Source organism: Nothobranchius furzeri, chromosome 9, assembly GCF_043380555.1.
Source record: "Nothobranchius furzeri strain GRZ-AD chromosome 9, NfurGRZ-RIMD1, whole genome shotgun sequence".
In the NCBI taxonomy this organism is placed as follows: domain Eukaryota; kingdom Metazoa; phylum Chordata; class Actinopteri; order Cyprinodontiformes; family Nothobranchiidae; genus Nothobranchius; species Nothobranchius furzeri.
In genome coordinates, this window is record NC_091749.1 from 67,676,235 (window position 1) to 67,689,684 (window position 13,450).

Consider the following 13,450-nt stretch of genomic DNA (forward strand, 5'->3'; position numbering starts at 1 on the left):
CACTGATGTCCCGGCTTTAATGGACTCGTGTTCGGGTCGATTCAGTTCCAGGACTTTACACGTCTGAGGGATGACAAAGCCTACAACATGTCTTCAAACTGATGGTCCTTCTGCTTAAAGAAAGTGGAAAAAATGTGTTTTTAAATTTTAGCTGCTGCTTTTGGGGGGTGGGGGGTTGTTTTTTCATAATAAATTATTTCTCATCCCAGAAAACCCGATCCATTTCGGGGTCAATAAAACATTATCATCTCTGTTAACCTCCTTTCTAATTATCCCTTACTTAATGGGTTGTTGTTCTGGTTCTTTCTAAAGTCTAAACGTCAGCTTTGGAACCAATTCCAGGAAATTTAAAGTCTGTTTGCAGCTGAATGTAGGTAATAATAATAGTAATAATAATATAATAATAATAATTGTAATAACAATAATAATAGTAATAATAATAATTATAATAACAACAATAATAATAATAATAATAATAATAAATATAATAATAATAAATAATATTAATAAAATAATAATAATCGGAATACTAATAAATATAATAATTATATAATAATAATAATAATAATAAATATAATAATATAATAATAATAATAATAATAATAATAATGATAATAATTGTAATACTAATAAAAATAATAATAATCATAATAAAAATACATATAATAATAATACCAATAATACTAATAATAAATATTATAATAATAATTATGATAATAATAATAAATGTACTAATAATAAATATAATAATAATAAAAAATAATAATAATCATAATCTAATAAATATAATAATAATAATAATAATAATAATAATTGTAATACTAATAAAAATAATAATCATAATAAAAATACATATTATAATAATACCAATAATACTAATAATAAATATAATAATAATAAATTTACTACTACTACTACTAATAATAATAACGATAATAATGATTATAAATGTAATAATAAATAATGATAATGATGGTTGTTTACTGGCTCTTTTAGAAGGTTTTCCCTGAAAACTCTGATGTAAAGTTTGTATTTCTGTGCTGTTGTAGGTCAGCCACTTACTAAAAATAAGAATAAAACCAGGATGAGAAGCATCAGAGGAGTCGGTGCTGATGTTGGTTTCAGGTTGAACACATCATCATGATGATGTCTGTCTGTAGAAGCTCATTGAAAGTGTTTCTCTGGTGATCAGGGGGAGAAATACGACGGGAGGAAAGCGGACGCGTGGAGCTGTGGAGTCATCCTGTTTGCACTTTTAGTGGTGAGTAACTCTGCCGCTCGATACCGCTGCATGACGGACGTTTTAATCACCGCTTTGAGCGGCAGGAATCAGGATGCTGCAGCTCGATTTTTAACATCTTTGTTTGATTAAATGTTGGTGTTGGCAGAGACCCTCTTTGTTTTGTTTCCTCCATTGTAGAACAGCATCAGCATGTTGTCCCGCAGCAATACCTGCCCCCCTGAAACATGATCCCTGAGCTGTTCCCAGTCATGAGCTGTACAAAGTAGGGATAGTATACTTGTGAGCACTCGTCCTACCAGTCCACATACAGTGTGTACGAAAAAGTATTCCGACCCCCGTCAGTCTTTCACTCTGTAATATTGCAGCCATTTGCTAAAATTAATTAAATTTTTTCCTCATTAATGTACCCACAGCACCCCATTTTGACAGAAAACACAGAATTTTAGACATTTCTGCAGAGCTGATAATAAAGACGAGCTGAAACATCACATGGTCCTACGAATTCAGACCCTTTGCTGTGACACTCATATATTTAACTCAGGTGCTTTCTTTGATCATCCTTGAGATTATCCTCCAGCTGTGTTTGATTATGCTGATTGGACCTGATTAGGAAAGCCACACACCTGTCCATGTAAGACCTCACAGCTCACAATGCATGCCGGAGAAAATGAGATCTATGGGGTCAAATGAATTGCCTGAAGAGCTCAGAAACAGAATTGTGGCAAGGCACAGATCTGGCCAAAGTTACAAGAACATCTCTGATGCACTTAACGTTCCGAAGAGCCCAGCGGCCAACATAATCCTTAAATGGAAGACATTTGGGATGACCAGAACCCTTCCTAGAGCAGGCTGTTCGACCGAACTGAGCTACCGGGGGAGAAGAGCCTTGGTGAGAGAGGTAACAAAAAACCCAAAGATCACTGTGGCTGAGCTCCAGAGATGCAGTCAGGAGATGGGAGGACTTTGCAGAAAGTCGACCATCATTGCAACAATCACCAGTCAGGGCTTTATGGCAGAGTGGCCCGTCGGAAGCCTCTCCTCAGTGCAAAACACATGAAAGCCTGCATGGAGTTTGCTAAAAGACACTTGAAGGACCCTGAGATGGTGAGAAATCAAATTCTCTGGTCTGATGAGATCAAGATAGAACTTTTTGGCCTTAATTCTAAGCGATATGTGTGGAAAAAATCAGGCACTGCTCATCACTAGTCCAATACAGTCCCCACAGTGAAGCATGGTGGTGGCAGTATCATGCTCTGGAGGTGTTTTTCAGCTGCGGGGACGGGACGACTGGTTACAATCGAGGGAAGGATGACTGCGAACAAGTACTCACATATCGTGGACCAGAACCTTCTCTAGAGTGCTCAGGACCTCAGACTAACTCAAATAACGAAGGAGAGGCTTCACAGCAACTCTGTGACCAACACATTCTCACACCCAGGGCGTCAAAATATGACGCGTGTGACCAAGTCTCAATATATGACGATTCGGGACACCCCAGCGCGTCAGGAGACGACGATCAGGGACAGGCAGGGCCACGTGGCTCCGCTGGCATCAGTGTTTGACGTGCGTGGTCACACGGACATTATTCAACTACTTAACCTTCCCCTCACCCCAATCCCAACCTTAAGGTCAATAAACTGTGACCTTAAGGTTAGGATTGGGGTGAGGGGAAGGTTAAGTAGTTCACAAGTAGTTCTAATGTCCGTCTCAGCACCGGCGTCGGAAATGGACGCTCTGGGACGCTACGTCAGCAGTTTGTCCCTGATCGTCGTCTCCTGACGCGCTGGGGCGTCCCGAATCGTCAAATATTGACGCTTGGTCACACACGTCATATTTTGACACCTTGGGTGTGAGAATGTGTTGCTGTGACTGTTCTTGAATGACCCAGCCAGAGCCCTGACTCAAACCCAACTGGGCATCTCTGGAGAGACCTAAAAATGGCCGTCCACCAACGTTCACGGCTCATGGCTGCATTAGCTCAAAAGATGCTTCTACTAAAACCTGAGCAAAGGCTCTGAATACTTAACACCATGTAATATTTCAGTTTTTGTTTTTTAATAACCGCAGGAATTTCTAAAACTGTGTTTTTCTGACAACATGGGTGCTGTGTGTACATTGAGGGAAAAACGTTTTAGCAAATGGCTGCGATATAACAAAAAGTGAAACATTGACGGGGGTCTGAATACTTTCCGTACCCACTATAGGTCGTGTCCTTCCTGGAAGTGATTGACTGAATGGTTTAGCCTTCATATTTAGACCCTCAGCGTGTATCTTGTTGTGATGACGCTAAACAGGAGAGCTGCTATGCTAGCTTACTAGCTTAACTACAAGGTGAAAAACCTCCCGTACAGCCGGTGTTTGTACAGGATCTGCTCGGGTGCAGGATCGGCTCGGGGTTTTTCGACTGCCGATGACGTTAAAGTAGTTGATTGGCTGAACATAAACCTTACGGAATTACGTTGTTATCACGTTACGTTATCACATTACGTTGGTCCAGGTAAATTTTTCTGTTGGAAAGATGAACAACTTTTAGAAAGAAATCCATCATTACCTCTTTGAAAATACACTTTTAGCATAGAGCAGCATGTATATTAGGGCTGAACGATTAACTGCATGTGCAATTAAATTGCGATGTGACAAAAGGAGATTTTCTAATTGCAAAGGCTGCAATTTGGCAGCGAGTGGTTAGCGCAATGCTAATATACATGGAAAAACCCATATAAATGCTAATGCTAATATCACTGATTACATTCTTACAAATTATGAATTAGAAACGTGACAAATGATTACATTTGGAGTCTAATAGAAAGTAAAACTTCCATCAAACAAGTACAGACAGGTATTTTAGTAAAGCCAGAAAACTATTAACTCCAGAGTTTTGGCTAGCAGCTATGAGCGTAAAAGAACTACGCATGGACAAGACGTCAAAAACTCTAAACACAAAATACTTCAACAAACGGGACACACTTGTTTCCTGCAAACACAATTTCACAGGTGTTGCTAATAACTATGATCCTTCAAGGGATGTGCTCAAAGAGGACTTCAACATTATGAATACAATATAGTGTTTTATTTTACAAATACCATTATAAACACTAACTTACGTCGTAAGAAACATTATTTTAATAACGAAACTGCTCAATTCTTTCCAACAGTATATAGATGTGTAGTGTATTTTGTCCGAGTGGGTTTGCCGTACTTTGACGTCATCGGCAGTCGAAGGACCCCGAGCCGATCTTGCACCTGAGCAGATCCTGTACCGACACCGGCAGTGAATCTTTTTCCCCTTTTCCTTTTTCCTGTTTTTCTCGACTGAATCCTTTAATCTGAGGATAGTTTTCCAACCAAATGGATTTGAGTCACTTGACTTGTTTCGGCCCTAATCTGGAGCGCCACAGATTAAAACCACTCCCTGATCTTTTCAGGAGAGTCTGGCAGCTGGAAGGGAAATCCAGATCCGGTTTAGAACTTTAGTAAAGTTCTGGTTTGTTCTGAGATTCTGTAATTGGGTTTGTCACCGGAGCGTCTCCGTGACGATGACGGGCGAGCTGTCGACACAGCAAGTTAATTACTGTTAGCAAACGGCAGCTGATTAAGACGAAGCAGAAGATAAATGTCCCGATGCATCTGGTGCCGTCCCACTTGGTTCTGATGGAGGAGAGACGGATCAGTCATCACTTCACTGAGCACGCTCCCCAGCTGCAGCGGAGTCACAATAAACCACTTCATCATCAGCAAATCTGATGCCAGCACCGACCCGGCCCAGTAAACGACCAGCGGGCCGATCAGAACCTGAAATCCTTCTGTCTCAGAGTTACTGCAGAATAATCTTTATTTTGGTTTATTATGGATCTTTATTTATAATTTGTTTTCTTTTGATTGATTCTTCTAAACCGATGAATTCAACGTTTTTCCTTTTTCACTATTTTTTATTATTTTGTGTGTCTTCGTTCCTTTCTTGCTTAGATGAAGTGTTTTTTATAAATAAAGTTTGAGCTGTTTGAAACGGGCTTCCAGGGCGCGTTGCCGTTCGACGACGACAACCTGAGGAACCTCCTGGAGAAGGTGAAGCTGGGAGTTTTCCACATGCCTCATTTCATCCCTCCGGACTGTCAGAACCTCCTGCGGGGAATGATCGAGGTCGATGCCACCAAGAGGCTGACGGTGAGTTCTCGCGCCGCTTCGGTACTTTTGGACTTTTTAGTGTTTTCCTCTCAATAAACCTGATGATGTTTCTGCTTGGTTACAGTTGGAGCAGATTCAGAAGCACACCTGGTACCTGTAAGTGTGTGTGTGTGTGTGTGTGTGTGTTTGTTCCCTTCGTTATGAGCTGAGTGACGATTTGTCATTTTGTTTTCTCGCTTCAGCGCCGGGAAGAACGAGCCGGAGCCGGAGCAGCCCGTTCCCAGGAAGGTGGCCATCAGAACGTTGTCTTCTGAAGAGATCGACCCGGACGTCCTGGAGAGCATGCACTCCCTGGGCTGCTTCAGAGACAAGGACAAGCTGACCAAAGACCTGCTGTCTGAGGAGTGAGAGGCGTGTCTATAAGCTGTCAGAAAATCCCGCTGTTTCATTTTCTCCGTGATGATGGAGCGTCTGTCCCTCCACCTCTCTGTCTCTGCCCAGTGACAACCAGGAGAAGATGATCTACTTCCTGCTGCTGGATCGGAAGGAGAGATATCCGAGTCACGAGGATCAGAACCTGCCGCCTCGCAACGAGATTGGTAGGAACCTGGAGCGGATTTATTCATCCCAAACATTCAGAACCCGGAGAGAACCGGACACATGGACATAATTTTCACTTTAGAAGTGAGGGGGATGGGGGTGTGGGTTTGTGTGTCGGGGTGGGGGGTGGGGGGGGCTATCTTTACAGTATGCTCTAATGGGAAACCGGCTTCAACACAAACGGTTGTTTTCCGCTTGGTCCTAGAGCTCAACCAGTGTCAACTTAGTATAGTGTAATATTGTTTTTGGATGGTAAAAAGTGCAGGGGCCAAAACTTGACTTTGGAAAAAGTGGGGGGGGGACATGTCCCCCCCGTTCCCCCCTAAAATTACGTCCATGACCGGACAGCCTGGTTCTCGTCAGACTGGTGACGGTTTTCATGGATGCGTTTGGATCATCTTATTAATACTAGTAATGGTGTTCAGATCCGTTCTTTAGGATGGACGGATGAAGCTTTATACACATTTTCATTTCTGTTCATCCATTCATTTGTAGAATAAAGTCCAAATCAGCAGAATATTTTCATGTTTTTATGATCATTTTTGTTCCTGTTTGTTTATAAATTGAAATCATTAACGATTAAACTCATTATTGTAATAATTCACACATTTGTGATTCTCTGAACTTTTCCCTCCTGAAAGTTTGTTTGTTTCTTTTCTCCGACTCATCCTGACACGCTCAGCAGACCCTCCCAGGAAGAGAGTGGACTCCCCCATGTTGAGCCGCCACGGCAAGCGGAGACCCGAGAGGAAGTCCATGGAGGTTCTGACCGTCACAGAGGGAGGCTCCCCGGTCCCGGTCCGACGAGCCATCGACATGGCGACCCACGGTCAGAGGTGAGAGGCGGATGGCGGCACACGTGTTTGTGTGCATGGGTGGACATGTTTCTGGGTCAGGTGATTAGTGGTGGTGAAAAGTCGTGCATTTAAACCCGGTTCGGACCAGCGGGGAGGACGATTACCTCAGCTGGTCTTCGTCGGACCTCCTCTTCCTCTGCGAGTCACTGCTGCTTTGGCTGAGCTGCAGCTAAACACACGAGCTGGGTGGAGATGTACAGAGAACCCCTGGTTCTGACCTCGGTTCTGGTCCAGCATCGTCGCATCCGGTCTGTTTCACTCAACTTCAAACAAAAAAGATTCACTATAAAAACATTTGATCTCAAAACTTTTCTATTTTATTTTGAAAATTAAATATTCTTTAAATGAACAATTAAATGTAAACGAGTTGTTTTTGTCGACTTAAAATTGGTTTTCATGCAAAAATTTATCAGAAGGCTTTTTGGTTCATTTTTTAAAGCTTAAATCTACCAAGTGGGCGGGGACTGATGAAACCTGAAGGACGCGTGCGTTTCTATTGGTTGGCCTCAGCCCCTCCCCCAATGAGATTCAGACAAGGTATTAGCCAATCACAAGTTCCCATTCCCCTCAGCTGAGATTTAGAAAAGTTTTGCAATCAGATTTGTTGTTTTGATTGAAAATCCTCTTTTTATCCGGGTTTGCAAAATGTGCATGAGGCATGACATCACAGAAGATCAGAGGCATTCCGGTTCTTCTCCGTGATTCCTGGTTCATCTGGGACAGACCAACAGGACGGAAGTTCTACGTTCTTCATGTTTTTGTGTAACCGAAAATCCTCCCCCATCCACCTAGGATAAAACTTGGGTCTACCACACCTCATTTTCAGCGCACAAATCCAATGCCCGATGAAGCACATTTATGCACACGCCAAGCCCGTAGGTGGCAGCAGTTCCCCAAATTGTCTGCTCCTTAGCTAAAAAACCATTCCTTGGATGTGGAATAGAAGACGGGGACTGATTCGCAAATGGTTGTTTTCAGCTGAAGTCCTGGAACCTTTAATCACCTCGTGGTTTGATACGATACTCGATACCTGGCCCACAATATCGATATTACAATACAGTACCTGGAGTAAAATTGCCCCTGGGCTGCAACTAATCAGAGACACAGAATCAGGGTAAAATCTTTGTTTTAGCCAATAAATTGAGACATTTCTTGCAGTTAAATTAATTTTTTTTTCACATTTTTCTTTAACTTTGCAATTTTTCCATGAGTCTGATTCTCTTTTCTGTCTCCAATGAGTCACTCTATAGTTTCGATAGATCGGGGGTCGGGAACCTTTTTGGCTGACAGAGCCGTATATATTACGCTGCATCAGGATCTGCAGTCAGAAAGGCGAAACCTCCTTTTCGTACTTAAGTGACGAAAAAGGGCGCTTTTGGCGTCGGGGGTTTGACGCGGAGGGCGGCTGACCGAGCGCTTGTTTTTGACGCGCTGGGAGTGAGCGTGTGTTGCAACACATTAAACAGTTGCGATGGAAAATGGATGGATGTTAAAATGCACAATAATGTTTTTTTATGTGGTTTCTGTGAATTATCTGAGAGCCATATGCAGTCATCAAAAGAGCCACTTCCAGCTCACGAGCCATCGGTTCCCTACCTCTGCGATAGATTCACACTGAACTGTTTTTAAACGCTTCTAGATGTTTTTCATCTGGTCAGGTGACGCAGTTACGAATAAAATACGACAAAGTGTCTTAAGTATGTCCCGATCTTTTCTCCAACCCCTCCCAATGTTGTCTTACGTCTGCTGTTTCTGACTCAGAAACTGGGTTGAGACGGGTTCTAGGATCCCGAAACACCTCTGCGATGCTTTTGGACCCTGAAGAACATTTGGAGACCTTTAGTGTTTGAACCTTTCCTGTCTGGTAGGCGTCTAAGTCTCCAGAACAGCAGCTCTTTTGGATCGGTTGTTTGGATTGACCACTTTTATTTTGTAAAGTGAGTTCCTGCTGTGGCGCGTTCTGCTTCAGCGTCTTCAGGCTTTAGGAAACTCTTTTCACGTGGAAGTTGGCTGAAAGCTAGGCTAACGCTAACTGACTTGCTCCGTCTCCTGGTTGACCCCACACAGATCATGGCTGTCGGTGAAATGTGGCTCTTCTCTAGACTTTGTGTTTAGTTTCGGTGCAGCTGGGGTCGTGACCTCGTGTCGGGTTTTATTGGGTTAGGGTTAGACCTCCTGCTGGAGTCGACGTCTCGTTAAACGTCTGGATCTAAATAAAAATCCTCTGTAGCTCAGAGGCTTTAAACCTTCTTAAAGCAGGAAGTAACGACTCCAGGGAGACGTTTGAGGTGAAGGGTATCGATTTGTTAACGGAGAACAAATCTGAGCGGTCCGACAGCTCTTACTTTAGATGTTCTGCTTTGGTTCTGCAGTCATTTGGGTCGTCACCTCAGAACCAGACTGAGGAGGTGGATAAATTCCACCTGTTTCAGCTGAAGCCGATCCGAACGGCTCATGAACAGAAATATGATCCCAAACACAGAAGAACCGGTCCAGAACCTGATCGAAACGCCGTGGTGGGCCTTCAGAGGGCCGGAAACCTTCTGAGGAGTGGATCAGAACTTTTCCGGAACCATGCTGGACTGATGAGGCCCAACAGAAGAGGATTACTGAGGTTCTGTTGGGTCTTTAGGTGGCCGGTTCTGGGTCGGTGACGTTTATACGGGGTTGTTGTTTCTCATCTGAACCAGGATTTGCTCTGAAAAGAGTCTGAGTGAAAGTGAAACTATCTGAGATTCTCCAGCGGCTCTTCTCTCTGGTCCGGTAAAAATCCGGAGCCGAGTGTCCCCGTTCTGATCCCTTCCTTCAGATCGGATCAGAACTTCCTGCTGCTGCTGTTTTTGTCTCTTTGACCCGAGCATGACCTCTGACTGTGTCTGGGTTTTCGTCTGCATGAGCTCCTCTTTATTTCACACTGGTTTAAGTTTGATTTTATTTCCTGGCTCTGGTTCTGTTCTGCATGTCGGACCTTAGGATTCCTTCTATGTGACTATTTACTTTCTGTCTGCCTCTTTTTTTTAGCAAATCTGTTTTCAGTAAAAGCTTGGATATCACAAACGCTAACTGCAGCAAGGAGGAAAGGTACTGACCCGCTCCGTTTGTCCCCTCTCACCTCTTCTGTCCCTCCTGCTCGTCTCAGATGCTTTAAGTTCCTCTTACCTGTCTTTCACTTTTAAATGTTGCATGTTTGATCATCAGCTACTTTATTTCTGACATAAACTGAATTTAAATTCAAACGTGAGGGAAAAAAATGATGAAGATGAAAAAGGTCAGACTTTTACGTTTTGGAGAAATCAAAGATGAAAAGGAGCCTCATTTACGGATATGTTTATACGGAAAAGCTACAAATGAGCCAAAATACTGTCTTCTAGTTTTTACATCAACGTTTTACAGCTTTTGTGTTCGTTTAGATTTTTGTGTGGTCATTTGTCGACCATTTAAGTGATTGAAATGTAAAGTTTATGTGAAGAAATCAAAGGTGAGGGTGAGAATTCATCATTCCTGCATGATTCCTGAAGTTAAGTCGTGGTTGACGGACACTTTTTTTTATGTCTGAATGAAAGCAAGACTGAGGCAGTGCTGTTTGGGTTACATCGTGACTTGACTTGAATTCCTATCTCTGGCTCCTTCAAAGGCAGTTTGAAATCTGGGTGTTGTGATTGATGAACACCTGACCTTTAAAGATCATGTTGCCTCTGTTGCTCGTTCATGCCGCTTTGCGCTGTATAACATACGAAAGATCAGACCATACCTAACACAACATGCCACCCAGCTCCTGGTGCAATCTACTGTCATCTCCCGCCTCCATTACTGCAACGCCCTTCTAACTGGTCTTCCACCCTGTACTGTGAGACCTCTATAAATGGTCCAGAACGCAGCGGCGCGTCTGGTCTTCAACCAGCCAAAAAGAGCACACGTCACCCCTCTGTTCATTGAGCTCCACTGGCTACCGCTAGCTGCACGCATCAAATTCTAATAGCTAACACTAGCATACAAAGTCCGAGATGGTACGGCTCCCATCTACCTGAATCCTCTTGCAAAGGCTTACGTCTCGGCCCGGCCGCTCCGGTCATCACAGGATCGTCGCTAGCAGTGCCTACACCAAACTCAGGACAATCCAGACTCTTCTCATGCATTGTTCCACAAATGTGGAATGACCTACCAAGCACTACCAGAACAGCGGCTTCCTTTTCAATTTTCAAGAAGCTCCTGAAGACCCTGCTCTTCAGAGAGCATCTTCTTAACTAGCACCCTCCCTGCACCCGTCCCCCTCTCTACTGTCCACTCCTTGTTCCCTCCTCTCCATGATTGATGTCAAGTTGTTGTTATTGTTGTTGTTATTGTTGTTGTAGCCTCAAGGGCAACATGCCGATCATCAGTTGTAAGTCGCTTTGGACAAAAGCGTCTGCTAAATACATAAACATAAACATCGTGATTTAGAGTAATCAAAACTGGATTGTAGGGATATGAATGCCTACCTACGATCTTCAGCAGTCAACTTAGGAGTGACATTAGGTAACGCTTCCACCTTCGACGCACATGTGGGTGCGGTTGTATCGTCCTCTTTTTACCACTTGCGACGTCTGGCCAAAGTGAAGTCATTTTTAACTAGAAAGGACCTCGATGCGTGTATCGCCTCTCGTGTAGACCACTGTAACTCTGTCTTAACTGGGGTCTGCAGCTTGTGCAAAACACTGCTGCAAGATTCCTAGAAGGGAAAAGGAAATATGATCATGTGACACCCATCCTGGCAGATCTGCACTGGTCACCGGTCGCTTTTAGAGTGCGTTTTAAAATAATTTTATTGGTTTTTAAGGCATTGAGCGGTTCTCGACCGGAAAAGGGTGGCTTGCCAACTCCGGGTCGGGAGAGAGGTCCTACCTCAAGTGGAGGAGTTTAAGTATCTCGGGGTCTTGTTCACGAGTGAGGGTAGGAGGGATCGGGAGATCGACAAGCGGATTGGTTCGGCGTCTGCAGTGATGCGGACGCTGAACCAATCTGTCGTGGTGAAGAGGGAGCTGAGCCAGAAAGCCAGGCTCTCGATTTACCGGTCGATCTACGTCCCAGTCCTCACCTATGGTCATGAGCTTTGGGTAATGACCGAAAGAACGAGATCGCGGATACAAGCGGTCGAAATGAGTTTCCTCCGTAGGGTGGCCGGGCTCAGCCTTAGAGATAGGGTGAGGAGCTCGGACATTCGGGAGGGACTCGGAGTAGAACCGCTGCTCCTCCGGATCGAAAGGAGCCAGTTGAGGTGGTTTGGGCATCTGGTCAGGATGCCTCCTGGACGCCTCCCTGGGGAGGTGTTTCGGGCATGTCCTGCCGGCAGGAGGCCCCCGGGTCGACCCAGGACACGTTGGAGAGGTTACATCTCCAATCTGGTCCGGGAACGCCTTGGGGTCCTGCCGGAGGAGCTGGTGGAGGTGGCCGGGGAGAGGACGGTCTGGAGCTCCCTAGTTGGGATGCTGCCCCCACGACCCGGACCCAGATAAGCGGAGGAAGACGACGACGACGTTTAACAGGATGGCACCAGAATATTTATCTGACTTGTTACAGCCATGTATACCTGGTCGTTCACTCCGCTCAGAGAGTCACCATATGCTTCTAGTCCCCGCAACTAGGCTCAAAACAAGAGGAGACGGGGCATTTTCGGTAGCAGGCCCGAAATTATGGAATGATCTTCCATTATCTGTGCGACTCTCCACGTCAGTAGAGGTTTTTAAGAAGGCGCTGAAGACCCATTATTATAATCTGGCTTTTACATCTGTGTGTTAACTGATGTTGTTTTGTATTTTGCTGTTTTTTATTTTTTGTTTGGTTTCCTTATATTCTTCATTTTTATCTTTTTTAGTTTAGTCTTGTTCAGCACCTTGGTGACATAATAAATGTCTGTAAAGTGCTTTTATAAATAAAGGTGATGTGAGGAGACGTTTGTGGAGTTCGGGGTGTTGGGAGCTGAGGTGAAAGGTCTCCTGATGCATATTATCCAAAAAGCTCTTAATGTGAAAAGATGTTTGGTCCGAAAACTCTAGAAGAAGCAGCAGCTCCTCCCAGATCCGAATGACAGGAAGCACATCTGTAACCGATGTCGTGTTTTTAAATGTTTCTGAGTTTGCAGCTGCAGCCAAAAGCTCCGACTGTTGGGAGGGTTCTGGTTCCGGTTCTGGGAGGACGTAACTCTTATGTTTATAACCTTCTCCCGACCTCCTGCAGCTGCAGACCTGATCCATCGTGTGTAGAAAAGCTTTGAGTTTTTTGCTGTTTTTATGAACTTTTCCTCCGTCTGCGACTCAGCTGTGAAGCCTCTGGTCCAGGGAGGAATGAGACCCTCGGGAGGATTCTGCAGGTGACCTTCCCGCCTCCTCCTCATCGGTGTGTGATGGAGGAGGAGGGAGCTGGATGTCTGTGCTCTTCCCGTCTTTACTGAATCCTCTCCGGTGGCCGACCTTGCAGCAGGAAACGGTTAGCATGTCGAGGCGCGGCTTGGATACGGATTTGCATAAATTAATTGGCAGAAATGCAGATGGAGCACAAGCAGGAGATGGAAATGAGGCTTCCACTCACTAACCCGTTATCTCACTCATCATCTAATTGTGGAGATCCGGAAAACGAGGCTGGTTGCAGC

General features: G+C 44.3%; 1 protein-coding gene across 11 annotated transcripts in view; it reads left to right on the forward strand.

Moving 5' to 3' along the window:
- Positions 1-13,450, forward strand: part of LOC107381556 (serine/threonine-protein kinase BRSK2) — a 147,769-nt gene that overhangs the window by 97,744 nt on the left and 36,575 nt on the right. For 7 of the 11 annotated variants that reach the window (XM_070555113.1, XM_054731937.2, XM_054731939.2 and 4 more), the window contains exons 7-13: positions 1,193-1,261; positions 5,261-5,407; positions 5,493-5,524; positions 5,611-5,772; positions 5,870-5,967; positions 6,651-6,804; positions 9,847-9,906. In XM_070555113.1, the coding sequence (XP_070411214.1) occupies positions 1,193-1,261; positions 5,261-5,407; positions 5,493-5,524; positions 5,611-5,772; positions 5,870-5,967; positions 6,651-6,804; positions 9,847-9,906 (722 nt within the window). The remainder of the gene's footprint in view (positions 1-1,192; positions 1,262-5,260; positions 5,408-5,492; positions 5,525-5,610; positions 5,773-5,869; positions 5,968-6,650; positions 6,805-9,846; positions 9,907-13,450) is intronic. The other 4 variants (XM_054731938.2, XM_054731941.2, XM_054731943.2 and 1 more) reach the window with 3 other exon arrangements.